The sequence below is a fragment of the Arvicanthis niloticus genome, chromosome 12 (assembly GCF_011762505.2).
Source record: "Arvicanthis niloticus isolate mArvNil1 chromosome 12, mArvNil1.pat.X, whole genome shotgun sequence".
NCBI classification, from domain to species: domain Eukaryota; kingdom Metazoa; phylum Chordata; class Mammalia; order Rodentia; family Muridae; genus Arvicanthis; species Arvicanthis niloticus.
This window is the reverse complement of record NC_047669.1, coordinates 4,659,690-4,685,025: the sequence shown is the minus strand read 5'-3', so window position 1 is coordinate 4,685,025 and position 25,336 is coordinate 4,659,690. Positions and strand designations below refer to the sequence as shown.

Genomic DNA, 25,336 nt, shown 5'->3' with positions numbered 1-25,336 from the left:
CTGGTCTACAGTGTAAGTTTTAGGACAGCCAGGACTACAAAGAGAAACCCTATCTTGAAAAACCAAAAAGAGGGCCGGAGTGAGCAGGAGCAGAGCAAGAGGGAGAAGGGAAAGGAGAAAAAAAAGAAGCCAAAAATGAAAGAAAGAAACAAAAAGGTCTGAAGGGAGGGAGGAAGGGAAGGAGGGAGGAAGAAAGGAAGGAAGGAAGAAGAGAAGAAAAGGGAGGAGAGGAGGAGGAAGAAGAAGAAAATAATTTTAATCCTAATAGGGCTGGTAAGATGGCTCATGGCTATATCATACTTCCCAGAGGGCTGAATTTTATTCTTGGTTCCTACAAGATGGCAGCCAAAAACTGTCTCTTAAGAGTTATCCCTGTGCCTGTAAGCCCTTGCTTTCTCGCCCCCCCCCCCAACACACACACACACACACACACACACACAAATCCATCAAATTCCACCAGAAAATCTGACGTGTAAGAAGACATAGCCAGGACAAACAAGAAGCAAGTCAAGGGTAGTGGTTACCCACCCTCTAGGTACCCTTTATCTCCTCCTTCCAGGATCCAGTACACATAGGAGTTCACTCAGCGGTTAGTATGTTCCAGACACCATTCTCTCTTTGGGAATAAGGCACTAGCATAGACAAAGTCTCTGTCTTCAGGATTACCTTTCTGTAGGCAGGCTCTAGTGGGATTCCAATTTTACTTTACTAAAGTATCTATTCTCACACATATAAGCCAACAGACAACAGTAACCAGTGCAGGAGAAGGCATATAACCTAGATGGTCCAATCAGGCTAACAGGAAGACTCAAGGTCCAAGGCTGAAGTACAGGTCCTTCTTTCCTGTTCCTCCCAGAAAGCAGGGCTTTGATTCCTCCTTGACCAGAGAATTCTCAAAAGTCAAATACCAGAAGTTTCTCCAAGCAACTGACATGAAATCTACTAGGTTGGAAGTTCCAAGGCACCAATCTCCAAGCATGATATACTCCTTGTACCAAGTTGTCATGTGGTTTCTGAAACCTGTCCTTCTGAAGAAGAGAATGGTCCTCAAGCTCTCCAGGAAGACAGAGGTGGTCAGAGGCAACTCTGAGGCCACTATTTGTCAAGTTAGATAGAAAACTCCCAAGTTGGTCTAGGTAGGATTGATTACCACCTAATTTTCTTCACAGCTGGTAGCATTTTGGAGCGGGCTTCCAACTCAGCCTGTTTCCACCAGCAAACTGCTGCTACAGATGTTCTCTCCTGATACAAGTTATATAGAGAGTGTTCACTAGCTCACAGGACAAGTCCTGAAATAGGTCTTATTCTGGGTATATTAATGTAATTTAGCAACTTGAAGAGCTGAAAACCCTCCATCTTCCTCTCTTGTCATCCTCAGTGTGAGCCTGTCCTGATTACAAACCGGCTGCCACATTCAGATACAGTTTAGTCTTGCAGAAGAAACTGGACCCAGAAGCCCCCAGCAAATATCTTGCTAGGCAGAGGTAGTATTATGTTGGCAGTAATTTAAAAACTCCTTGGCACTCACATGCAGACCAGGTTAGGAACATTAGCACACATGCCCCTACCAAAAGATTGCCTACAGAAAAAGGCAAACAGAAAACCAAAAGAAAGCCTGCTAGCAGGCAACCCAGAGGATCAGCAGCACCTTTTCCCAATATTTGACAGCCTTACCCAGTTCTCTGGGTGCTGTTACTGATCTTGGCAAGAACATAAAATATGCTTGCCTCAATCTTTAGACCCCAAGGCTTAGTCCAGATCTGTGTCATTTGCTAGGCCTCTCTGAGTCTATAAACAAATACTAAAGTAATTAGGTTACACAAGCAATATCTAGGTAAACAAATCTGGGTCAATGCAGATAGAGCACGTATCCCTTCTATGGATACCCACAAGACTCAAGATTGGGACAATAATACCAGGCCCAGCACTTGGCTTCACTGGTCAGAGCCAGGGATTGCCCAAGTGTGCCTCTCAGCTGTATAACATGAATCTCCTTATAAGCTGAAAGTGTATGTTCAACCACTTATCAGATTAAAATTCCAAAATGAAAATAAAAGCAATACATGTGTGTGTACACAAGATATATTCGGGAAAGGATCTCAATCTACAGCCCAGGCCAGCCTCAAACTCACTGCAGTCCTTCTGCCTCTTGGGTTCTGGTGACAGTCATGGACCACCATGTATTAAACTAAACTGATTAAACTAAATGTTGGGGCGGGGAGGGGGAGCCCTCAGTTGGTAAACTGATCTGAATTCTGTCTCTGGCACCTACATAAAAAACCAGGTGCCACACCACACTAGCAATCCCAGCACATGGAATGCAAAAGACAGGAGTGCCTTGAGAGATCACTGGCCAGTCTGACTAAACCCAAAGGATCAATTCCAGGTTCAATAAGAAACACTGTCTTAAAAAGGGAGAGGGAAACAGAAGAAACCTGACATTCATCTCTGGCACACATGAACACAGGCACAATCATAGAAATAATAAGCACACAGAAAAATATGTAAATGTCTCAGAGAATTCCTCTAGGGGCTCAGGAGATGGTCAGTGAGTAAAGAGAGCATGCCACACAAGCATGAGAACCTACTAATCCCCAGCACCTATAAAAAAAACTCAACAATGTCCACTCCTCCACCTCTAACTACAGCTTGGGTGAGATGGGCAAGAAGGGAATCAGTGATTCCCTTCCTGACTGCCAAGGTAGATCTGTCTCAAGGATGTACAGAACAGAGTGGTGATAAAGCAGAGCACTTGACATCCTCTCCTAGGCTCCAAATGTATTAGATATACATGTGCACATACACTACACACACACACACACACACACACACACACACACACAAAAGAAAACACCCCTGCCCATCTCTCATCTGCATTCTTTCTCCAACACTTACAAACTCAAAAAAAAAAAAAAAAAAGACATAAATCTACACTTCATGCATGTAATGTGCAAGCCCCATTAGTTCTTCCTTTATCTACAGTGCTTCCACCTCTTTCTCATCTCTGCCACCCTTGACCTTTCCTCCCAGTCTTAGCACATCTTACCAAGATCTGGAGACCACCTTCTAAGTCCTACAAGGACTTCCTGAAACACATTCCAGGTGTCCAAACTCCTCAGACTTCAATGTTCCCCTCCCCAAACGCAAAAAAGAAAGTTCAAGTCCCTCACAAGGTGTTCATGATTCCATCCATCCCCCAACCACATTCCCCTCCTCTCCCTCCTCAGCTTACCTTATGTAGCATTCACTATGTCTCCTGAATATTTGGGCCTTTTGATCCTGACTGTCCAAGAACACATTCTGTTATTAACATTTTTTGCAGAGACACATCTACCCTTGGAGATAAGCCCTTCTTTTTTTTTTTTTTTCAAGACAGGGTTTCTCTGTGTAGACCAGGCTGGCCTTGAACCCAGAAATCCGCCTGCCTCTGCCTCCCAAGTGCTGGGATTATTAAAGGCATGCGCCACCACTGCCGGCAAGATAAGCCCTTCTTAACTCAATCTTTCTGCCTCAGCCTCCCCAAGTACCATAACTATAGGTGCATGCCACCACAACTAGCACCCAGTACATAACCTTACTCAGCAGTGAAACTTATTTTGGCCATGATTTAAGTAAATGTGTATGTATGGCCCCAGGTATGATGATGCATGCCTTTAATCTCTGCAATTGAAAGACAGAGGCAGGAAGATCTCTGTGAGTTCCAAGCCAGCATGGTCTGCGGGGAGAGTACAACCAGGACTAGACAGTGAGATATTGTCTCAAAAAATAAATGAGTAAAATACAGTCAATAAGATTACATCTCAAAACATGTGCAAAGTGTGCTGCACATAACATCAATATAAGTAATAGATACTAACTGTTATATTGTATCATACTTTAGGAGCAATCTTTTATATTGAGCACACATATATTGAAGAAATATGTCTTTTCACATGATTTTACCAAGACCTAAAATTAGTAAAAACCCAAGAATCTTTTAACTGGGAAATGATGTTATCTTGAATTCAGTCTAAATCCACATCCAAGGCAAATTTCATTGTAAAATTACAATGTCAAGACTTAAAAACATGCTGATAACCATAGACTAGAAATGTCAGCTGGAGGTGATCTTGGGCATCAGCAATGTCCAGATATTTTGATTGAGGTAAACCAACAGTTATGGTGGTAGGTACTGCTGACATCTAAGTAAGGATCACACAATACACAGGACAGCCCCTAAAACAGCTGTGACTGAAAGTGGCAATCATGCTGGCGCTGAAATATCCTATATGAGAGATTTCTCTAGTACTAGGCCAAAATCTGAAAACCAACAAAAAAAATACCTCTCTTTCTGCCTTTAACTTCTTCTAGCTGCCTACCTTGTCTAAATGGATCCCCTGTTCTCTATTCCTCCCCTCTCTGAACTCTCAGACCCCAGAGTTCATGGTGCATAAGGAAACAGGAAATGCAACTGCTGAGTGAGAAGGCCAGGAAGTACAATCCCCTTCAGTGCAGTGGGGCTTCTGTTCCAACTTGATTCTACCAGCTACTACCATTCAGGGTCTGGTTAGGAAGCAACTCCTCACTACTCACAACCATCTTTAAAGGTATGCTTAGTAGTAACATGTAATAGCACCATCTCCAAGATAAAGGCAATATAGAGAAAGAGGTTGCCTTTAGACTTAAAAAAAATAAAATGATATTTGTTTAAGTCTCAACATCTTTTATCATGAATAATCACTTAGATTTTTTTTATTTAAAAAAAATCATACAATATGTTTTTATCATATTCTTTCCCCTCCCCATCGCCTAGATTTCTAATGAATTTTCTGGGCTCCAAACTTCAAAAATCTCTGTTCTTAGCTTAACTTTACAATGATACTGTGAAGTGCAGAGAGCACTTATCCAGACTATGGACCACCACTGACCTTCCCTGTGAACCACTACCCCCATAGCCAAAAAAAGAAAGAAAGAAAGAAAGTTTGGTGGTGAATATAAAGCACCCTGAACCAAATTAAAAAAAAAAAAAAAAAAAAAGGAAAGGCCACGTGGATTTTTAAAAAGAGAAAAATGCATCTACTCGCCTTTTTTTACACGCGCGCACGCGCGCGCGCGCACACACACACACACACACACACACACACAACTGTAGCTCCCTCTAGATGCAATACAAAGTAGAAAGGAGGAAAGACCCTTCCCCTTTCAGCAGAGGGTGGCCGCTCTTCCTAGCACGCACTTCTGGTCCTTGCAGACTCAAGTACTAACAGCTGGGGGGGAAAGGCTCTAGCTCTTCCTCGCTCGCTCCGCAGACCAAACTAACTCCTGCAGTACTTCTAACAAAACTGGATGCCACCGGCAGCTTTGTACCAACCATCTCGACCAGGGTGTAGGAATCTGCTTTTTGAAGTCATTATCATGTATCCAAAGTCGCTCCTCTCCTGTGCACCACTGGCCCGGATCTTAAACGTGGTTCTTTCGCGGTCCTTCTTAGGACCTGAGCCCGGGCCCTTCCCATTCCAGGACCGCAATAGCCCGAGTGGGGGCACTGTCACAAGCTCCAGGCCTCAGAAAGGGCAGTACAGCCAGTAAGAATCTCATGCAGATTCTAGATCTTCACCGAGCCACTGAAAGGCCACAAGGGGGATGTCGCCCCAGTTTCACACTCACAACAACCATCTGAGCACATACTGGATGGTGAAGCCCGGTGGCAGCACCAGGTCGGTGCCCAAGCCAGCTCACAGGAGCCAGGCATCCCAGACTAAGGGTGGGCGGCGCAGGACTCAGCGCCATTGCCTGGGGCGAAGGCGGACTTCGCTGCAACCAGCCCGAAGCACGTGCCTGGGCTCGCCGGTGTCCCAAAGCCCGGGACAAAGTCTGCTCCTGCCCGTTCTGCAGCTCCAGCACCTGGCACCAGCGTCTGGACAAGGCAGTCAGGACTTGAGCACTGCCGCAAGCCAACTCCAGACCCCACCCCGATGCAGGCTAGGCCGCCCAGGACTCCTGCGTGCACTCACCATTGTGGTTGACCCAGGTTGGCTTCAAGAGCTTCATTGTTCGGCCGCTGCCGGGCTGAAGCCAGAGCCGTGTCCCTCAGCACGCCTGGGCCATGGAGCCGCCGCCGCTTCCTCCCGCGCCGCCCGCCCTCCGGCCGCCGCCCACCCTTGCCCTCAGCGCCGCCGCGCCATCGCCGGCCCGCGCCCCCAGCCACCGCCACAGCCGCTTCCTGCGCTCGGCCGCCGCCGCCGCCGCCACAGCAGCATCCCCTGCGCCGCTCCTCCTCCGGCGGCTCCGGGGCAACGCCGGAAGTCACGGCGCGCACCTGCCAAATCGCCCCGGCGGGAAACCGCTCCCTACACGGACGGGGCCGCCTCGGTCCTTCGGTAGACAGTGGGGAGGGCGGGGATACTCCGCTGGCACGGACGCGGTCGCTGGTGTGGCTCGGTGTGAGCAGGCTGGCAAAGCCTTGAGATCCCGCCCGGCGATGGAGAGCCAGGGTGGTGTCCAGGTTTCTAGTTCGACCTCCGCGGCTCCAGCTTAGGAACTAGCTTCCGCCATCCATCAATTCACGCTATTAGGCACTCCCGAGCATGCAGGAGACAGCAGCGGCTCTGGCTCGATTGCATGAATAAGAGCTAGCCTGGTGGAGGACAGAGTGCCACACGGGCGCGTTTATTAGAAGAGCGGGGCGTTTGCATAGACGTAAACACATAGGCCAGGCGGAGCAGAGAGCAGCAGCACCGACACTTGGGCAAGGGCGGCAGGAAAGTAACGCAGACCCCACAAGAGGCGGAACGCCCGCAAAAGGGCTCTGCGAAGCCAGCCGCGCTTGCCCGGGGCGGGGCTGCGTCGGGGGCGGGGCCATGTGCGGGCCCGCCTCTCCGAATCTCCTACCGGCGTGTTCCTGGCAGGGGCCTGTCAGACCCTGCCGGGTACCTCTGGTCGGACCGCCCAGGGGCGCGCTCCCGGAAGCTGCCCGCCTGCGGGTGCCGTGAAAAGCTATGGCCACCGTGGTGATGCTGTGTGCTGCGCGGGCTATGCGGTCTCAGAGCTGGTGAGTGTAGCCGCGGGGGGCAGAGTACCCAGGGCGCGTGCGCGGGTTTTGCACGGTAGCTGCTCCTAGGCGCTCGCATATTATTTTGGGGATGAGCCTACCACATCTGTTGCGGATGAAAATCCGAACTGGGAATGTACTCACTGACAGACTGCTTGCCTAACAAATGTGAAGCCTAAGCCCTGCCTAAGTGATGGCCTGCTCCTGCAACCCCAACACAATGGAGGTGGAGGCTAGATCAGAAAGTCAAGGTCATCCACAGCTGCGTACCACGTGTAAAACCCTGGCTATATTACACCCTGTCTTAAAAAAGAAGAAAAAAAATCCTGCCGGAGCAAGTAAAGACTCTGCCCCAATGAGAAACGGAGTTTTTGAAAAATCCTCACTTTGACCTCCCTAGCCTAATACAAATTAACTAGGCATGGTGGATCAGCTGAGGCAAGAGAATTGCCTTAAGTTCCAGGATAGCCTGAATTAGGGAGACTTTTGTCTGAAAAATGCAAAATAAATACTTAGAAACATCCTCCAGGTTTTGGAAAGCTCTATAGTTATGTGTATATGCCTTCTCTTTCCCCAAACAGACCTTTACACATACCCTTCTCTCCTTCAGGATTCCTGGAACCTGCCAGGCACAGGTCAGACACACCCACCAGAGAGCTTCCTTGCTGTCCTTCTGGGAGCTCATCCCTATGAGGTAAAATTCAACATGACCCTTAGTTCTTGGGGTATGAGAAACACGTGTATGCATATGACCAAAACAAAGCAAGACTACTCAACCTTTGGTTAGCAGATTTCAGTCTATCAAACTAATAGTTAAATTTAGGTGGATGCCTCTGTCCTTTCAACAAGCTCTGTACTGTGGTATGTATTGCTACTTGAGTAGTGTAAATAAATAGTAGCTAGATTTACGGAGTCTTGTGTGTTTCAAAGGGCACATCTTAACTTCTGTATTTCCATAGGTCTTCCCTGTTCATTCTGATTCACTGAGTGGGAAGAAGTTTCAAAGACTAATAATAGTTCCTCTAGGAACTTTGGATGCTTTCTTGGGACTTGATTTAGTTTATTTTAATACTAAAAGGTTTACTTTAAGACTTTTTTTTTTGATGTGTATGCGCCTGGCATATGTATACACTTGTGTTTAGGGTGCCCTCAAAGGCCAGTCAGGGGTTACAGATCTCCTAGAGTTGCAAGCAGCTGTGAGCCCCTGATGTGGGTTCCGGGAACCAAAGTCCAGTCTTTAAGATCTGCAGGCACTCTTAAGTGCTCAGCCATCTCTCCAGCTTCATATTTGATTGTCCCTAATGCCACATTTCTCCTGGGAGGTGTGTACCCAAAAGTAAACCAAATAATTGCCAAAGCTTTAGGACATGGCTAATTTCTTTAATGTGTTCTGTCTGCATGTATGAACATGTGTTGCATGCCTGGTGCCCACAAAGGCCAGAGAGGGTCCCAGATCCCTTAGAACTGGAATTAATGATGGTTCTGAGCTGCCATGTGAGTGCTGGGAACAAAACCCAGGTCCTCTGCAAGAGCAGCCAGTGTTCTTAACCACCGAGCCATCTCAACACCCCAGAATTTGATTAAAAAAAAAAAAATCTGAAAAGTAAATAAAGATATGGCAGTCACTTACTGTCCTGTCTCTTTTAGTCTTAAAGCATTTTGTAAATCACAAATTCATTTAAAATGTGAATGAGCTTTTAATCCATTAGTTCAGCAAGTTTACTTCTCAGGGCAGTTTTAAGATACACCTGAATCACAGAATGACATCTCCAAGCTAAGGATGTAGCTCGGTTTATTGCATCCTTGCCTAGCATGCACAAAGCTTTAAGTTTATCCCCAGCACCATAATACAAATTACTCCACTGGAAGTCTGGAGGTAAGAGACAGTAGGATCAGAGTTCAAGGACATCCTTGACTACATAGCCAATTCAAGGCAAACCACAACTATGTAAGAATCAAAAAAAAAAAAAAAAAAAAAAAAAGTTGGGCAGCGGTTGCACACTCCTTTAATCTCAGCACTTGGGAGGCAGAGACAGTTTGAAGCCAGCCTGTTCTACAGAGTGAGTTCCAGGACAACCAGGACTATAAAGAAAAACCCCCATCTCAGAACCCCCTGCCCCCAAAAATGAAAGAAACAATCAACAGTTCCTCTTAGTGAATACCTGTCCTTTTGTGCTGCTTCCTGGAGTTGATAGGACCCATTCAGTCCTCGTGAAGACAGTGGACTGAGCTCATGGAATTAGGACTGTGGACAACTTTCTTGTAGCATATAGTACAAATACGAGGCACTTTATTTCGCATCTGTCCTGAGATTAAATGTTTGTACCCACTAGAGCAGAACCTCTGCGAAAGAAGAAGAAGGTAGACCCTAGAAAGGATCAAGCAGCAAAGGATCGCTTGAAAAAGAGGATCCGAAAACTGGAAAAAGCCACCCAAGAACTGATTCCTATTGAAGATTTTATTACCCCTGTGAGGTTCTTGGATAAATCAAGGTAAGGGTTCTCCTCTGGAGACATCCTTAATGCAAAGGAATTCCCTTAAGTAGTTCTAATTGAAGTTCATGTTTGTGATGGGAACAGGTGAGTAGGTTTGACTTGGCCCTGCCTGGCCTGAATCCTTTTCATCTTGGTTGTGCCTTTTGGGATTTGGAGGAAGATACTCAAGGGAGTTTAGATGATCAGCTTTGCTCCAAGGTTCATGTTGCTCATTCCCATGAGTGTTGGCTGTGACCCCTGACATAGACCCTAGCTCTGCAGCCCACATCCTACCACCACAGTAGAAGACTGTCAGCCTCTTGTACAAACGTTCAGTTAGTGTGTGTTGCAGGTGTATTGTGTGCAAGAAAGCTCGTGCTTTCTTGAAAAAGTGCACAGTTTATAAAATGGTACAAGTTGGGAAGCACCGGTGTTTTTCTGGTGTTCTAGGACTAAACAAGCTAATTGTTTAGCTCTCTAATTGGTGTTTGTTTCATTTTTCTTCTGTACCCCAGCTCACCAAAAGGAGGACTTGCCTGGGGCAGAAACAGTATAATTCTCTCCAAACAGCTCCTGCTGGAGGAAAGCAACTGCTGCCATGTTCTATGCTGGTTTTTTTAAATACACAATTATGTGTGTTGGGAGTATGTTCGTATGAATACAAGTACCCTTACAGGCAGCAAATGCTCTATGCCTCGAGTTATAAGCAGTTGTTAGCCACCTATTTCTGGTACTGAGAAAGAAATTCTGGTCTCTAGGAACAGTAAATGCTCTTAACTTCTGAATCCTCTCTCCAGCCCTGACATTACATTCTTAATATATCCCCAGTTTTACTATTTTCCTGAGCCCTGGTTACCTGGTTATGCCTGGCAGTGCTGGTAGTAGGGCACTTAAGTCATCTGCGGTCACAAGGGTCCCTCTGCAACAGGGTCAGTACTCTTTGTCCTCACACGTTTGGACTATGTGTTCACAGACAACGACCTCAGGAGGAGCATTCTTCTGAGGAGAGTGAGCGGAGAGCTCTTCTGCTGAAGAGGTGGGCACTGTATAAGCAGCAGGAGCATGAGATGGAGAGGGACGCCATCAGAGCCATGCTGGAAGCCCAGCAGGAAGCCCTGGAAGAGCTGAAACTTGAGTCTACAGAGCTATATGCCGAGGCCATAAAGCGGGACACCAGCCTATTCCCCTTTGAGAAAGAAGGGCCGAATTACACACCACCTATCTCTAACTACCAGGCCCCTGAAGGCAGGTACAATGACATCACCAAGGTGTACACACAAGTAGAATTCAAAAGATAGAACTGAAAACTGCTATTCTCAGAACATGCTGGCCCTACGAATCTGGACTAGCAATATAAAGTCTACTTTCCACAGATCAGTCATCCCAGGAACAAATAAAGGGTAATCAAAAGTATCTCTGTCGTTTATTTTAATCAAAATGAATTTGTCTAAGTTTGACTGGGGTTTTCAGATGCTGGTAATTACAATGACAGAAAGACAAGAACCTTCCAGTGGGGATGTGGCTGGAAACTAAAGATTTCAGTTGTATTCTAAGCTGTTTGCAGAAGGCATGTAATAACTCAAAGATGAAAAGCATGCTGGGTAAGTGTGACAGAGGAAGCTGGACCTTTGCTGGGGGGCAGCTGCAAAATTTCCCCTTGGGTTCTCAAGGTGAGGAAGGGCTTTCAAGATTAGAACAAGTCAGAAACACATTAGTGAAATCTGCTCTGGCCTCCAGAAGAGGGTGAGACTAGCCCAAGACTTGCATTTGCTATAATTAATCTGAAGTGAAAAGACTGCCAGGAGTTTAAGGCTATCCCCTAAGGTGCAGTTTGAGACCCTATCTTTGAAACAAAACCAAAACTCTGAACTAGTGTGTGGGGAAAAAAAAAAGCTCGCATGGGGAGTCTGGCAGCAGGGTCCCAGGCGGGCTTCCCACATGACGTAGGGTCCCACATTCACACAACCGCCTGCTGGCAGTTACATAGAGAAGGCTCAGGGTTCCAAAGGCTGGAAACCTGGTGGCAAACCTGGCAGCGGCAGGCTCAGGAGACACATGGAGTCCGGTTTTCCAAAGCTTTTATTGTTCATGGTGTGGTGAGTGGGTGTAGATGGCGTGCGCTCCCCGCCAAAAGCCAGGCTCCCCTCGCTTTGTAGGGAGGGGGAAAGGGGGAGGGAATAATTTAATTAGCTATGCCTCCCGGCCTTGAGATCAGTCATTAATATTTTAGTCTCTGGAGGTGGAGACTTGCTAATCACACCCTCTACCTGTGTGCTACGTGACTGAAGGTCGCAGGTTAAATGGAGTTACCTCGTTCAAGGCCCAACACTAGTGAATATAGTATTCTGCTCCAGCTGCTGCAACAAAATACCATAGTGTAGACATCTTACACAACAACAGGTTTTCTAGAACTCCCCAAGTTGAGGTCTTAGCATTCTTGAGAGGTTTCTTATCAGCCCTTGTTTTCTCATGGCACATTCATGTTAGTGTACAACAAACTTAACGGTCTCACTGTAGCCTAATTACCTCCTTAAATACCCTGCTTCCACACTCTGGGATGCTGGGGGTTAGGACTTCAGCATGTGACTCTTAGGAGGGTTTGGCCCAGTGTCAATATAGTGCCATTTTTCCTAGTGACTTGAGGTGCATCTTCAGAAAGGCTTTGGCTTCTTAAGTTCTTTAGTGCAAATAAGCCAGGGGAAAATGTTGTCTGACTATGAACTTAGATTATTAAGGGCTGGTGATACAACTTCATGGGAGATGGTCTAGCATATTCAAGCATCTGGCTTTGACTCCCAGCATCACATACCAAAAAATAAAAATAACAAAACACTTTTGTTTATTGTGACTAAAGACAAATTTTACTCACGTGACCATTTCTAAGTGAGTGGTATGTGTCTGTAGTGTGTATTGAGAGCATATTAAGACTATATTGCTGCCATCTGTGTATCTCTAGGATTCTCCATTATGAAACAAAAAAAAACTACCTATTAAAGAATTTCTGCCAACTATGGCAAATGACTGTAGTTCCAGCTACTTGGGAGACTGAGGGCTAACCTGAGCTATATCATGAAACACTCATCTCAGGAAAACCACTGACATCTCCTTTCTGTTGCATGAGTCTGACTGACTCATCACTGAGCGCCTCAGTAAGTGGAATCAGTGTTGATCTCTGCCTATCCTAATTATTTCTCCAAGCATATTGCCTCTATTTATATATTTAATTTTTTAGAACACTGCTCCCAAAGTGGATTCAACTAATCCTCCTGCCTCAGCCTCCCAGGTACTGGTATATGCCACCACACACATATGCTAGATTTTTTCCCCCTTCTCTGGGATGGTCTCACTGTTGTAACCCAGGCTGGCCTTGATCCCTCTCTTGTTTTGTTTTTCTCTAGGATGAACTAGGTGTATGAGTAAACCATACTTTGTTTCTCCGTTCATCTTGCCATTGTTTCTGTGGTTTAGCTGTCAGGAACAAGGCTACTCTGATCACAGACCTCTTCAAGAACCTGCTTTAAATTCCTTTTTGAGGAAAAAGTGATAGGGATGAAAATACTGGCTTTGAGCATGCTAAGAAAGTGTTCTCCCATTTAACTATGTCCCCAGCTTTCTCCTTTAATTTTCTTGAATTTATTCCCAGAAAGGGAATTGCTGTTTTATGATAATTCTATTTATTTTACTTTTTTTTAAAAAAAAAAAAAAAACACACTATGTAGCCAAACTTGACTGTGAATCCCTGTTCCTCCTACCTCCCAAGTACTGTACCACCATGTCCTGTTTTTGCAGAAGCCCATATGCACCCTGAATACATTGTCACCAACAGTATGCAATAGTTCTGATGTTCTCATAGCCCTACCAAAACTTTGTTATCTGTAATTACTGGTAGGGTTTTGGGAAATAGCTTGGCTACTGACATGATTTACAAATGTTTTCTCCCATTCTCTTGTTGCCTTTTTACTATCAGTAACCTTTCTTTATGTATATAGTATTTTCCCTTCATGTATGCCTGTGTATCACTACATTCATGCCTAGTGCCTACATCCATAACTCCCCTGAAACTGAAGTTATAAAGAGCTGTGAGCCACTATGTGGGTGCTGGGAATGGAACCAAGGTCATCTACAAAGGCAGCAAGTGATCTTAACCATTGAACTCTCTCTCCAGACACTACTAATAATAATCATTCGATGCATGAAAATTTACATGAAGTCCAATTTATCTTTTTCTTTCAATGTCAGTGACCATGCTTAGGTTTTGGATTTTCTTTTGGTTTGATTTATTTGGGGGACAAGAACTTACTCTAGTCCAAACTGGACTGGATCTCATACATAACCTAGGCCAGCCTGAATCTATCATCAATCCTCCTGCCTTCCTGGGGACTGGGATTACAGGGATGAGCCACTGTGCTTAGCTGGTTTGACTGTGATTACATAGTAAATAAACCATGGCAAGGCTATGAAGACTGCTCAGCAGAAAAACCACATGCCACCTAAGCATGAGGGCTAGAGTTGGGCTCCCCAGAACCCAATGAAAAATGGATGCCTGTACTACCAGAAAAGTGGAGAGAGGGAACCCCAGAGCAAGCTGGCTAACCACACTAGCCAACAGGTCAAGCTGTGGTTCAGTAGGAGACTGGGCATTATATGTTAGGTGGAAAATGATTAAGGAAGGTGTCTGCTGTCAACCTTGAACCTTGACACACATGTGCATGCACACATGAAAACAAACTTTAATTTTAAAAAAGCTTAAAGAAATTTTGTCACTCTATACAGTTTCAGGTTTTACATTTAGTTCTTTGATCCATTGTGAGTTAATATTTTTCTTTTTTTAAGTGATTTTGTATTGTTATAGCTAAGAAGCTCTATTTTATGCTAGGCATTCATTTTGGTACCTACCAGCCTGTTGTCTCTGGCTCCAGTCCCTGGAAGATATGTTCCCAGTAACCCTGACTACGTACCCTCACACAAATACGTACATCTGTGACTTTCTACTTGTTATGATATGACTAAGTGCTTTTTTTGCTTGGTACTTGCTTACACAGATACTCAAAGACTGACATGGCAGAACATGACAGTGTATGCTTTCTCATGTAGATATTGAAGGACTTCTTGTGGTTTCCCCATATTTGTGGAATATATTGTGGTTTCTCGTATTCCTCCTTCACAGCACTCTCAAATTTGGTTCAGAGATTGTTCATCCTGCTAGCAGCTAATCAATAAAGCTTTTAATTATAATTGGATTGAGTCTATTGTCTTTCCCCATGGACAGTTTGTGGTGTTTACAAAGGTCCACCTACATTCTTTTAAATCTCAATATTTCTATCTCTGCCTCTCTGTCTCTGTCTCTGTCTCTGCCTCTCTCTCTCTCTCTCTCTCTCTCTCTCTCTCTCTCTCTCTCTCTCTCTCTCTGTGTGTGTGTGTGTGTGTGTGTGTGTGTGTGTGTACATTTGTGTTAGAAATATGTTGTTTGGGGTTGCAAAGAAAGAGACCACAACTCCAGTTGAAATGTCTACACAAAGCACACTTGAGTCTTCATCAAGATGATGCTGTGATGGCTAGTATTGCTTGTCAATACTACAATAGATGTTAACTACATCTGGAATTAACTAAAACCTAAGCAGCTGGGTACACCTCTGAGGGATTTTTCTTAATTAAATCATTTGAGGTGGGAAGACACACTTTTAATCTGAACATTTTGAGGTGGAAAAATTCACCTTTAATTTGGACCACACCTTTGGCTGGCAACCTATATATAGGACATGGAAGAAGGAAGCTCTGCTCTGCCTACTTGCCCTCTTATCTTGCAAGTTCATTCTTCACTGGCATTAGATTCTGCTTCTTTGGGATTTGAGTATATACAGAAGACCAGCTGAGACATCCAGCCACTTGAACTACTGGATTCTTAGACTTCTGTTAGTAGACAGGCTATATTGGACTAGCTGGACCATAACCTGTAAGCCACTCTAATAAGTTCCTTATATATAGTGAACACAGGTGTGTGTGTGGTGTGTATGTATGTATTAATATCCATTCTACCAGTTCTGTTCCTCTAGAGAATCCTAATAAAAGATTTTTGTAGCAGAAGTGGTTCTATGTTGGGGGCCGACTTTTAGCAGAAAGCGGCTATCAGTTTTCCAGCTATCTTGAGCCATATACCCTGACATGAGACTTGGATTACAATAGCCTACAACAGCTGAGCACACTCTGATAATCTTGGTTTAGATACCTTGGGTGTGTGAGATTAAAGGTGTGTGAGATTAAAGGTGTGTAATTTAAAAGTTTGATTTAGAAGTGTAGAGATCAGATTTAGAGACAAGACCTAAGGGCATGATTAAAGGTGTGACTTAGAGGCATGGCTTAGAAGTGAGACATATAAAAGGCAGAGTCCTGGAATAACTCATCAGGACCCTGGTTGATGCTGGATAAAAGTTTTAATACCTTGCTCTTCTTTTCCTAGTCCTTGGCCAGGCAAAAATCCTTGTTTTAACATTTGTTTCATCACAATTTCACTAGGACTACACATCATAATTCCCATCTGTTACAAAAGATCTCTTCCCCAGAGGATAACAGGCAAATTCGGCATCACATAGGGCTGAATTTGTCCTGAATTGTCCTCTTCATCTCTCCAATTTAGGAGTTTAGAACTCCGTTTCGGGTTATTGGCATAACCAATTCCCTGAAGGTGAGTGAGAGTATCAGACAAAGGCCAAGCTGAAGGCCACTCTTGTCCTCTTACAATCGTTAGGTCAGCTCCTGTGTCCATCAGCCCATCAAAACTTTTTCCTTCAATTATTAACTAAAGATTAGGTCTCTTGTTAGTAATAGATTGAACCCAATAGACATCAGAAGAACCAAAGCAATCCTGTCCTCTCTCATTCTTAAGAAACTTGAAAGGAAGCGGATGCAACAGAACCAAAACAAGTTGAGCAATTCTTTTATCAGCAGGCACAGTTATAATGCCCTGGGGGGAAGCAGCCATGATCTTAATTTCTCCCTCATAATTGCTATCAATGACCCCTGGATAAATTTGCAATCCTTTTACAATACTGCTGCTTCAGCCCAAAAGTAATCCCCACGTCCCTAGAGGCAAGGGCCCAAAAACTCCTGTAGGAAGCAACTGAACTCCCATCTCTGGCGTCAGCACCATATAAATAGTGGAACTGAGGTCCAGTCCTGCACTTTCTGGAGTTGCTCTAAGTTCTGAAATGGATTTTCCTGGTTTGGCAACAGCTTCATGGCCCCATAAGCTGTTGGCTGTGGATTCTTGGGGGCCTAGGGCTGGCCCCAAAACTCGTTTCCCGACAAGGGACAGCCCTGATTATCTGTTTTAGATTTGCACTCCTTAACCCAATGATAACCCTTCCTGCACCGTGGACAAATTTCTGACACAGGACCTGATTGATTGTTCGCGCCCTTTCTCTTGGGACAGTCATTTTTAAAATGACCTGAATCTCCACATTTAAAACATCTTTTTTCTTTATGGTTTTGTGCAAGCATTGCATGTACAGTAGTTCCTTGAAAAGCAGCAGCCGTGGCCAGACCCTGATTGTAAGAGGGCCCAATTTCAGCACAAAGATGAATGTATCCATGCAAATCTATCTTTGCTTTGTAAGGCCTGATAGCTTTGTGGCAAGCTGCATTAGCAGTCTCATAAGCTAATTGTGTAACAAAAGGAATTCCTGACTGAGCATCCCCGAAAATTCTATCAGCTGCCTTTAGCAGCCTGTCCACAAAGTCCTGGAATAACTCATCAGGACCCTGGTTGATGCTGGATAAACTCCCACTAATATCCCCTTTGGTAGGTAATTGATTCCAAGAATGGAGAGCAGCCATCGCAATCTGTGCATACACACCTGCAGGCAGCTCAACCAGATTAGCATTATCTTCATATTGACCCTCTCCTAAAAGCATGTTTAGGTCCCAGTGTGGATTACCTGCCTGAGCATTCATCATGGCGGTTTTCTTACTAGTTTCATGCAATTCTGAGCTCCAAAGCAAGTAATCTCCTCCTGACAAAGTAGCCATACATAAAGTTTTCCAATCTTGGGGCATTAAATTTGATTCTACCACAGTATCCAATAAAGCTTGTATAAAGGGCGCCGTATTGAAAAAATGAAATTTTCAATTCTTTTATCACTTTAAACTCCAATGCCTGATATTGTCTAGTTCTTCTGTTCTGATGGTCAATTACATCAACTACAGGAAATGCTAACATGTCAGATGTATCTTGCCCATCCCTATGGGCCTGGTTCACAGCTCTTTGTAACAGCGATTGACATATCTCAGAATCATTGCTTATTCGCACCTGACTAATACTTTAACTCCTGTAGCTCATTAGTCAATTTCTGCAGCTTAATTTCCATCTCTAATTTATATACCTTCATGTCCATCTGGGCAGCTTCTGCTGCATGAAGGACCATAGGCGGAGCAGAAGGTGCATGGGGGGGGCAATCCTCGTGATGTTTGGAAGCCCTTTCCTTTAAATTGGCTTCTTCCTCTAGATCTGATTCATCATCAGAATCTCCAATTTCTTTTTTCTGAGCTGTAGGAGATTTACTAAGTCTACACTTCTCTGATTTAGAGTTGAGAGTGCCCTTTCTTGTAGAAGGGCTCTTTGATAGGCGTTCTTGGAATTCTTCAAGCTGTGCCTGGGCAGTGGCTAATGCCTCCAAGGTCTCTTTACTTATTTGATTATCAATAGCATCTTTTACAAGCTCCCAAAGGCAGAGGGTGTTAGGATCTGCCTTGGTGGTTCTTAAAACTTGTCCAACTGTTTCCCAGGTTTTCTTATTCAAAGTTCCTTCTTGTGGGAACTGTTGGTATCAGGCTTTGAACCCAGTGACATCACATCTAGGCAACCCCCACATCGTTGCCAAGACAACAGCCACACGCTCCCAGAATCCACCTGGCTACCTCACCTTTACCTGGGAGATACTACGTCACCGCCCATATAAAACAGGCAGGACCCCCTTGACTCGCTCTCTTATCTCTTCCATCTTCCTCTCCCCACCTTTGCCCTTTCCCCTGAATAACCCCCCCCCCTTGGAACCGCGTGGTCTGGAGTGGTCTATTCTGCACAGCGGTCGGATTTCTTACATCTTTCTTTCATTGGTGCGTTGGCCGGGAATCGAACGCGGGCCTCCCGCGTGGCAGGCGAGAATTCTACCACTGAACCACCACAAAAGGAGGGGTTTGCTCTTGGAGCCTTAGGTCACCAACTGGGACCATCTTTTGCACCTGTAGCATACTTGTCAAAAAGACTAGATCTAACCATCCAGGGATGGGCACCTTGTATTCGTACCTTAGCAGCTGCAGAACTCCTTATTCGAGAGTCAAAGAAACTAACCTTGGGATCACCCATAACTGTTCTCTCTTCCCACAACCTGTCACAGCTCCTAACTTATAAAGGCTTACAGACTCTACCTCCCTCCAGGGTTCTTTCTCTCCAGGTAGCCCTAATAGAAGACTCTACCCTCAGCTTTCAATCATGCCCACCTCTTAATATTTCCAATCTTCTTCCTCAACCTAATACTAACCACTCCCTATCTCACTCCTGCACTGAAACTTTAGAGGAACTACTACCTCATCCTTCACACATACAGGAGGGCACATTGCCCCAAGCCACCTATACCTGGTATACAGATGGAAGCTCCTTTTTACATGAAGGAGCCAGGAAAGCTGGCTATGCCATAGTGTCAGACACCAAGGTGGTGGAGGCACAGGCCCTTCCTGATCACACCACCAACCAATAGGCTGAACTAATAGCCCTTACCCGTGCCTTCCAGCTGGCACAGGGACAACCCCTCAACATCTACACAGATTCCAAATATGCTTTCCATATCCTCCTGTCCCACGCTGCCATCTGGAAGGAGCGTGGGTTACTTACCACAAAAGGAGGATCAGTAACTAATGCAAACCAGATTATGTCCATGCTAAAGGCCTCCCATCTCCACACAGCCATTGGGGTTGTCCACTGCAGATCCCACAGGACGGATGACTCTATTGTCTCCAAGGGAAACAACCGAGCTGATGAGGCAGCTAGAGCTGCAGCCCTTAGGGGCCTAGACTCATCTCACCCTCCCCAGGACATTCTTACACTGCAACCCACATCCCCACCTACACCCCCTGATACTCATCAAACTCTGTCCTATCTTCACCAACTCTTTCATCCTAATAGCCAAGCATTGTCTCATTTTGTTAAGACTCACCTACAGCCTACTCCTGAGGACTTAAGTTTCTTAAAAATCTATCACTGCTTCTTGCAGAATCTGTCAGATGTCAAATCCCAACTCCAGGTATTGTAGCACCCTTTTTCCTACCCACCAGGCTAGAGGTTCCCTTCCTGGAACTGACTGGCAACTTGACTTTACCCACATGCCCGCCGTCAAACGTGTCAAATACCTCCTGGTTTTGGTGGACACCTTCTCAGGCTGGGTAGAAGCTTTTCCCACAACTAACAAAAGGGCTCAGACAGTCTCTGATCTTCTCCTCCGAGAGATCATCCCCCGATTTGGCATCCCAGCCTCCCTCCAGTCAGACAATCGTCCCGAATTTACTTCCCAGGTTTCTCAAATTGTATCTAAGGCCTTAGACATCCCCTGGCATTTTCATATTCCCTACCACCCTCAATCTTCAGGTAAGGTAGAAAGAACTAACTGCTCTTTAAAAACCACTCTTGTTAATCTGTCACAGGAACTTTATCTTGACTGGGTAAAACTTTTACCTCTGGCCCTTTTCAGGCTACGAGCTCTCCCCAAGCGGCCTCTCCTCATCTCACCCTTTGAACTCATGTATGGACATCCAGTCCTAACTCCTGGTCTTTCACCTAAGTGCTCTCCCCTCCCAGACCATCTACTCACCCCATTACTTTGCCACCTCCGCTCTCTCTTGTGGAACTTTGCTGACGGCCATCTACCTCGACAACACGCTGTCTTCTGTCTACCGCCTGTCAGCATTGGAGACCAAGTCCTTCTCTCCCCTCCAGATCACCAGCCCTCACCCCTCTCTCCCAAATGGCAGGGCCATTTTAAGGTAATTCTTGTGACCCCTACAGCTGCTAAACTTGAGGGACTCCCTCATTGGGTCCACTTGTCTCACCTCAAGCCTTTCATCCCCCCACCTAAAGTCGACTCTTCATACAGGTCGACCCTAACAGGACTGTGCTCTATTAAGCTCCAGAGGACTTCGAAATCACCCACCTTGCCCTCAATCCCAGAACATGAGACTCTACTCCGGCAACCGAGTTCAACCTCACTGGACTAGACATGGGTTCCTCATCTTCCCCTGCTGCTTGTCTCTATCCAGGTCAGGCCTTACATCTGAAGGTTCGAGGGTCAAGAGACCCCCACAGATTAAAAAAAACATCTCTTTCCAAACAGGGTCAGGAAACTGCTCCACAGCCGGGTACCAAGAACCAGTCCAAGCTGCTATCATCTCAATATCCGTTACTCATCTAAATATCATGCTCTCTACACTTGCTTTCTCTTTGACCAGGTAGAAGATTATTGTAGAAACTGACTAGATGATTATGGGGGCTGCCCATATTGGTCTTGTCAGATACATATGCTAAGTCACAGACCAACCACTTCCACCAACACCACAAGACCTGCGAGATTCCAGCTATGTTGCTTCAGAACTGACGAGGGCCAGATGTCCTGAAATGGTCTTCGCCGATTTGTCCAGGAAGAATGCTGTTTTTAAGGAACGTGAGATCTCCAGTTCTAAGATTTTTTTGAAAAAATCCCATATAAAAAACAAAATACTCTCTTTTATAACACCCTTTCTTGTCATCCTCCTGGTGTTATTATTTCTAACCAAATTATTAATCAGTTCCTGTTACAGGATTACCAGCCACTGCCCACAGAGGAACCTGATACACGTATCTACCAAGTGGACCCCGATGGTGAAAGCCAGCTACTCCCCACAATGGACTACGCCCCTACACAGCAGGAAGTAGTTTAAGAGACACTGCGCCCCAACTCCCGTTTCATCATCGACTTCCCCTCCACTTTTCTTCCCTTCTTTATAATAAGAAAAAGGGAGATATGTTGGTATCAGGCTCCGAACCCAGTGACATCACATCTAGGCAACCCCCACATTGTTGCCAAGGCAACAGCCTCACGCTCCCAGAATCCACCTGGCTACCTCACCTTTACCTGGAAGATACTAAGTCACCGCCCATATAAAACAGATCAGGACCCCCTTGACTCGCTCTCTTATCTCTTCCATCTTCCTCTCCCCACCTTTGCCCTTTCCCCTGAATAAACCCCCCCCCCCTTGGAACCGTGTGGTCTGGAGTGGTCTATTCTGCACAGCGGTCGGATTTCTTACATCTTTCTTTCAGGAACCATGGACAGTATGAATTTATTTCTGCCAAAAATTTTTCTAACATACTATTTGAAAACCCTGCTCCTCCTGCCTGGAGCAGCTCCTGTAGGCTGCAGGCAAATGCCTGTTTGGAATTCTCCTGGCCCATAATTCGTTGTCAGCTCCTAGGTAAAATTGACTCCGGGCCAACGCCTATCTCACCTAGACTGTATCCCTAACAGACACACTTCCTGCAAACACAACCTTCAACAAATAACCATAACTAGCGTACTACTTACCAAGTGTGCAGGATGCTCTCCTTTTTGTTCCCTTTCCTGTAGAGCTCTACACAAGACAATGCCCCTCAGCTGGTCTCTTGTCTTCAGGTCCCTGTTCGGCGCCATTCTGTAGCCTCCAGCAGCCACAGTTGAACCAGGTTCACCTGTAAGAGAGGCTGGGGATAGAAGAAAGGACAGGAGGGCTGGAAGAGATGAATCCAGGACAAAGTTCTCTGATCGAGGCTCAAGGTTTATTGTTTGACCATCAGATAAAAAGGGAAAAATCCCACCCCCACCAGAGGAGACTCTTCAGCACTTCAGCCCAGCAACATGGGTGAGGGATATGCATCCTTAATCATGGGACAGAGGTGTTTCAAGCAAGCTCAGCAGGCAATCTATTCAACTCAGCTCCTGTGGCCAACTGCAGGTCTCCAAAGGTGGCAGCACTTCCCAGGTCCTATTGTTATTTGGTCTCTTGTGGTAAGCAGCTTGGTCTGGCCTGCTCAAGCTGACAGGCTGGCAGGCTGGCAGGCTGGGGTAAGGGTACATCCTTTACTGAGGAAATTATTACTCCTTTACTGTCTGCTAACCCAGCAGTGACTTTACCTGAAGGAGATGCCAGAAAAGATAATACTGAAATCCCTCAGGATTCACTAATAGTTGACTCCAGACCTATAACCAGACTTAAGGAAAGCAAGCTCTAAGAGGGGAGGTAGAAAGTGTAGTCCACAAGGAGGAGCACTACACTACTAAAGAGTGTAATCAGTTTGCTAAGTCACTCAAATAGACCTCTGGTGAATATGTATGGGGCTGAATTTTAAAGGTATGAAATTGTAGAGTAAAAAATTATAAAGGCCATTTTATGAAATATGTGTAGATTTCTTTGTCTTTAGACCTAGGCAGAAAAATGCAAGTTCCAGAAAGCAGAACTGAATGTAAGATTTTCACTACCTCAGGACACATTCCGGGTGAAGGACATTGCCCCTGAATCAGAGGACACTTGCTGGATTACATTCCTCAAGCCTCAGGCAGCAGGCCCACCTGTTGGGGGGGTGGGGGGGGCGAAGCAGGAAGACACATTCCTGACCATAAAAAATACAAGCCATCTAGGTGGGGCTGTGACTGGAGGAAGTAAGAAATATTTTGTAATGACGGTATAGGGGACAGTGACTTGGTAAGACTACATTTTTGAGAAAAATTATTGTACTGAGTAATTTGCATGGCTATTAACCTTTCAGGGTGGGTTTCTCTGGAATGTTTCGCTATTCTTATGTTATGTATCCTTGGCAACCCCTCCCCCCCTCCCCACTTCCCTGGTTTGTGGTTTTGGTCTTTAAAAGACCCCTTAACCCATCACTCTAGGCCAAACCTTGCTCTTCAGAGAGAGAGCTTATGGTTTGACCGCCAGCCAATTTCCCTAATAAAGCCTCTGCTGATTGCATCCAGGTATGGTTTCTTGTGATCTTTGGGTGGTCGTGATTTCCTGAGACTTGAGGAAGGGTCTCCCGAGTATGGGGGTCTTCAAAATAAAGATGGAAAGAACATAAAACTCGATTGCCAAGGACCAGCTTTGGCTTGGTTGGGGGCTTTGAGGAAGAGGTATTTGAGAGTGGTGAAAGAAATGACTTGAAGTCAGTGATGGGTACAAGATGACAGCTCTGTAGTCTGAGATAAGCCTCTAGATAGCTCTGTGCTCAAGATAGTTCTCTACTCAAGATAGATCTCTAGATAGTTCTTGGGTTTTCCCACCAAAATCAGAAAACCTGCTAGAAAAAAATTTAAAAGTGTTGTAGTAACTCTCTGGATAGTGTTTTTGTTTTCCAACAAAAATCAGACCACCTGCTAGAAAACTTCTAAAACGTCTCTAGTTAGCTCATGGGTTTTCTGACCAAAGTCAGAAAATTTGCTAGAAAAATTAGTGGGTTTTTTTTTTTTTTTTTACTTTATTCTAGGCTAAGCTCACTGACCCAGGCTGACCTTGAACTCATAAATCTATCTGCCTTTGTAAGAACAAACAGTAAGCTTAGCTGAGTGGAATCTTGCCCTAAAATCACTACTCCCTTAACTCCTGGTACCTCTTTATTACTTAAACTATGAGCAACCCTTGTTTTGTTAAAAAAAAAAAAAAGTTAATATTTCCTTCTTGTTATCAACTCAGTAGAGCAGCTGCCTCTGTTCTTTCAGGTCCATGAAGCCCCTCATACAATTCATAATGCATCTTTATATTTTGCATAGTTGAGAAATTATATATTCTCAAACTCATGTTTTCAGAGTTCTTTCCCACAGCCTTCAGGGCTATGTTGAATGTCACAGCATTACCATTTTGCTGTGGAATACAGTCTAGCCTCCCAGATTTCTACTGCTTTTAATTATCATTGAGTCATTAACCTTGGCCGAGAGAACATTTCCCCAAAAGAAGAACATGAAATAAAATAAATACATTATTATACAAACAAGCCTTATGCCTATAGCAACTGTTAACTCTTGTGAAGGCCCATGCCCTGCTGGCCCTGCTCCAGGGGTGGGAACTGTGTCATTCGGTCCTTTCTGCACCCATGAGTGACTCGGTACTCAATCAGGCTGAGTATGTTAATATGGACCCACTGAGCAGAAATTCTAGATTTAATATGGAAGCTCACATAGCTTAAGGGGGGGGGGAGGGAAATTGCCAAAGGTTTGTTTGAATGGTTGGCTGAAACATTTGTCAAAAAAGGACATGCTGAAAAGGAGTTAGTGATACCTGATATCCCTTAACACTAAGGTGTTGATGAAGAGATTTTAAAGTTCAGGGAAACTGCAATGGTAGTGATGTGTAAAACCTAATTCTCCACAAAGGGAAATCCCCAGAAGACATGCCCGTCACTAATCCTATAAGTCACAAGATGGTGAGAGGGGCAACAGCACATCTGAAGAGCTTTGTTGTCACCCTTTACCTTGGTCTAGGGGGTCAGACATGCTGCTTCTCAGTTGGATGAATTAAATGTGATGTGTTTAACTGGGTCCTGAAATTGTAGGGCCAGATGGCAAAGTCAAGGTGATTGTTTATCTAATAGGCAGCATATGGGAAACAAAGTCCATAATGGCCTGACCCATAATGGGGCAGCACAGGCAAAATGAATTTTATGGGGCATTACTCCCATGAGCTTTTGCTACTGGCTAATCAATCATGTTTTTCCTTTCTGTTTGATCTGTATAAGAGAAAAAAAATCTCAAACAAATGAAAGAAAGGCTACATTGAATCATGACAA

At 45.0% G+C, this 25,336-nt stretch overlaps 2 protein-coding genes and 1 non-coding gene across 5 annotated transcripts in view; 1 reads left to right on the top strand and 2 right to left on the bottom strand.

The window, feature by feature from the left end:
* Hira (histone cell cycle regulator) overlaps positions 1–6,772 on the bottom strand; it is an 80,677-nt gene extending 73,905 nt beyond the window's left edge. For 2 of the 3 annotated variants that reach the window (XM_034514800.2, XM_076942632.1), the window contains exon 1: positions 5,994–6,085. Coding sequence is in view for 1 of the 3 variants with exons in the window: in XM_034514799.2 (XP_034370690.1) it covers positions 5,994–6,030 (37 nt within the window). In the remaining 2 variants the exon portion in view is untranslated. Of the gene's footprint in view, positions 1–5,993 lie in introns of all 3 variants that reach the window. The other variant, XM_034514799.2, reaches the window with a different exon arrangement.
* Positions 6,773–6,835: 63 nt separating this feature from the next.
* Mrpl40 (mitochondrial ribosomal protein L40) lies at positions 6,836–10,917 on the top strand. Its single transcript, XM_034514801.2, has 4 exons — positions 6,836–7,030; positions 7,641–7,724; positions 9,364–9,522; positions 10,478–10,917. The coding sequence occupies exons 1-4, from the start codon at positions 6,978–6,980 to the stop codon at positions 10,800–10,802; spliced, it is 621 nt and encodes a 206-aa protein (XP_034370692.1). The 5' UTR covers positions 6,836–6,977; the 3' UTR covers positions 10,803–10,917.
* A 12,906-nt stretch (positions 10,918–23,823) lies between these two features.
* Positions 23,824–23,887, bottom strand: LOC117718383 (U7 small nuclear RNA). The gene has a single exon (XR_004608065.1). It is a non-coding gene; the product is annotated as a U7 small nuclear RNA (small nuclear RNA).
* Between the last annotated feature and the right edge of the window lie 1,449 nt (positions 23,888–25,336).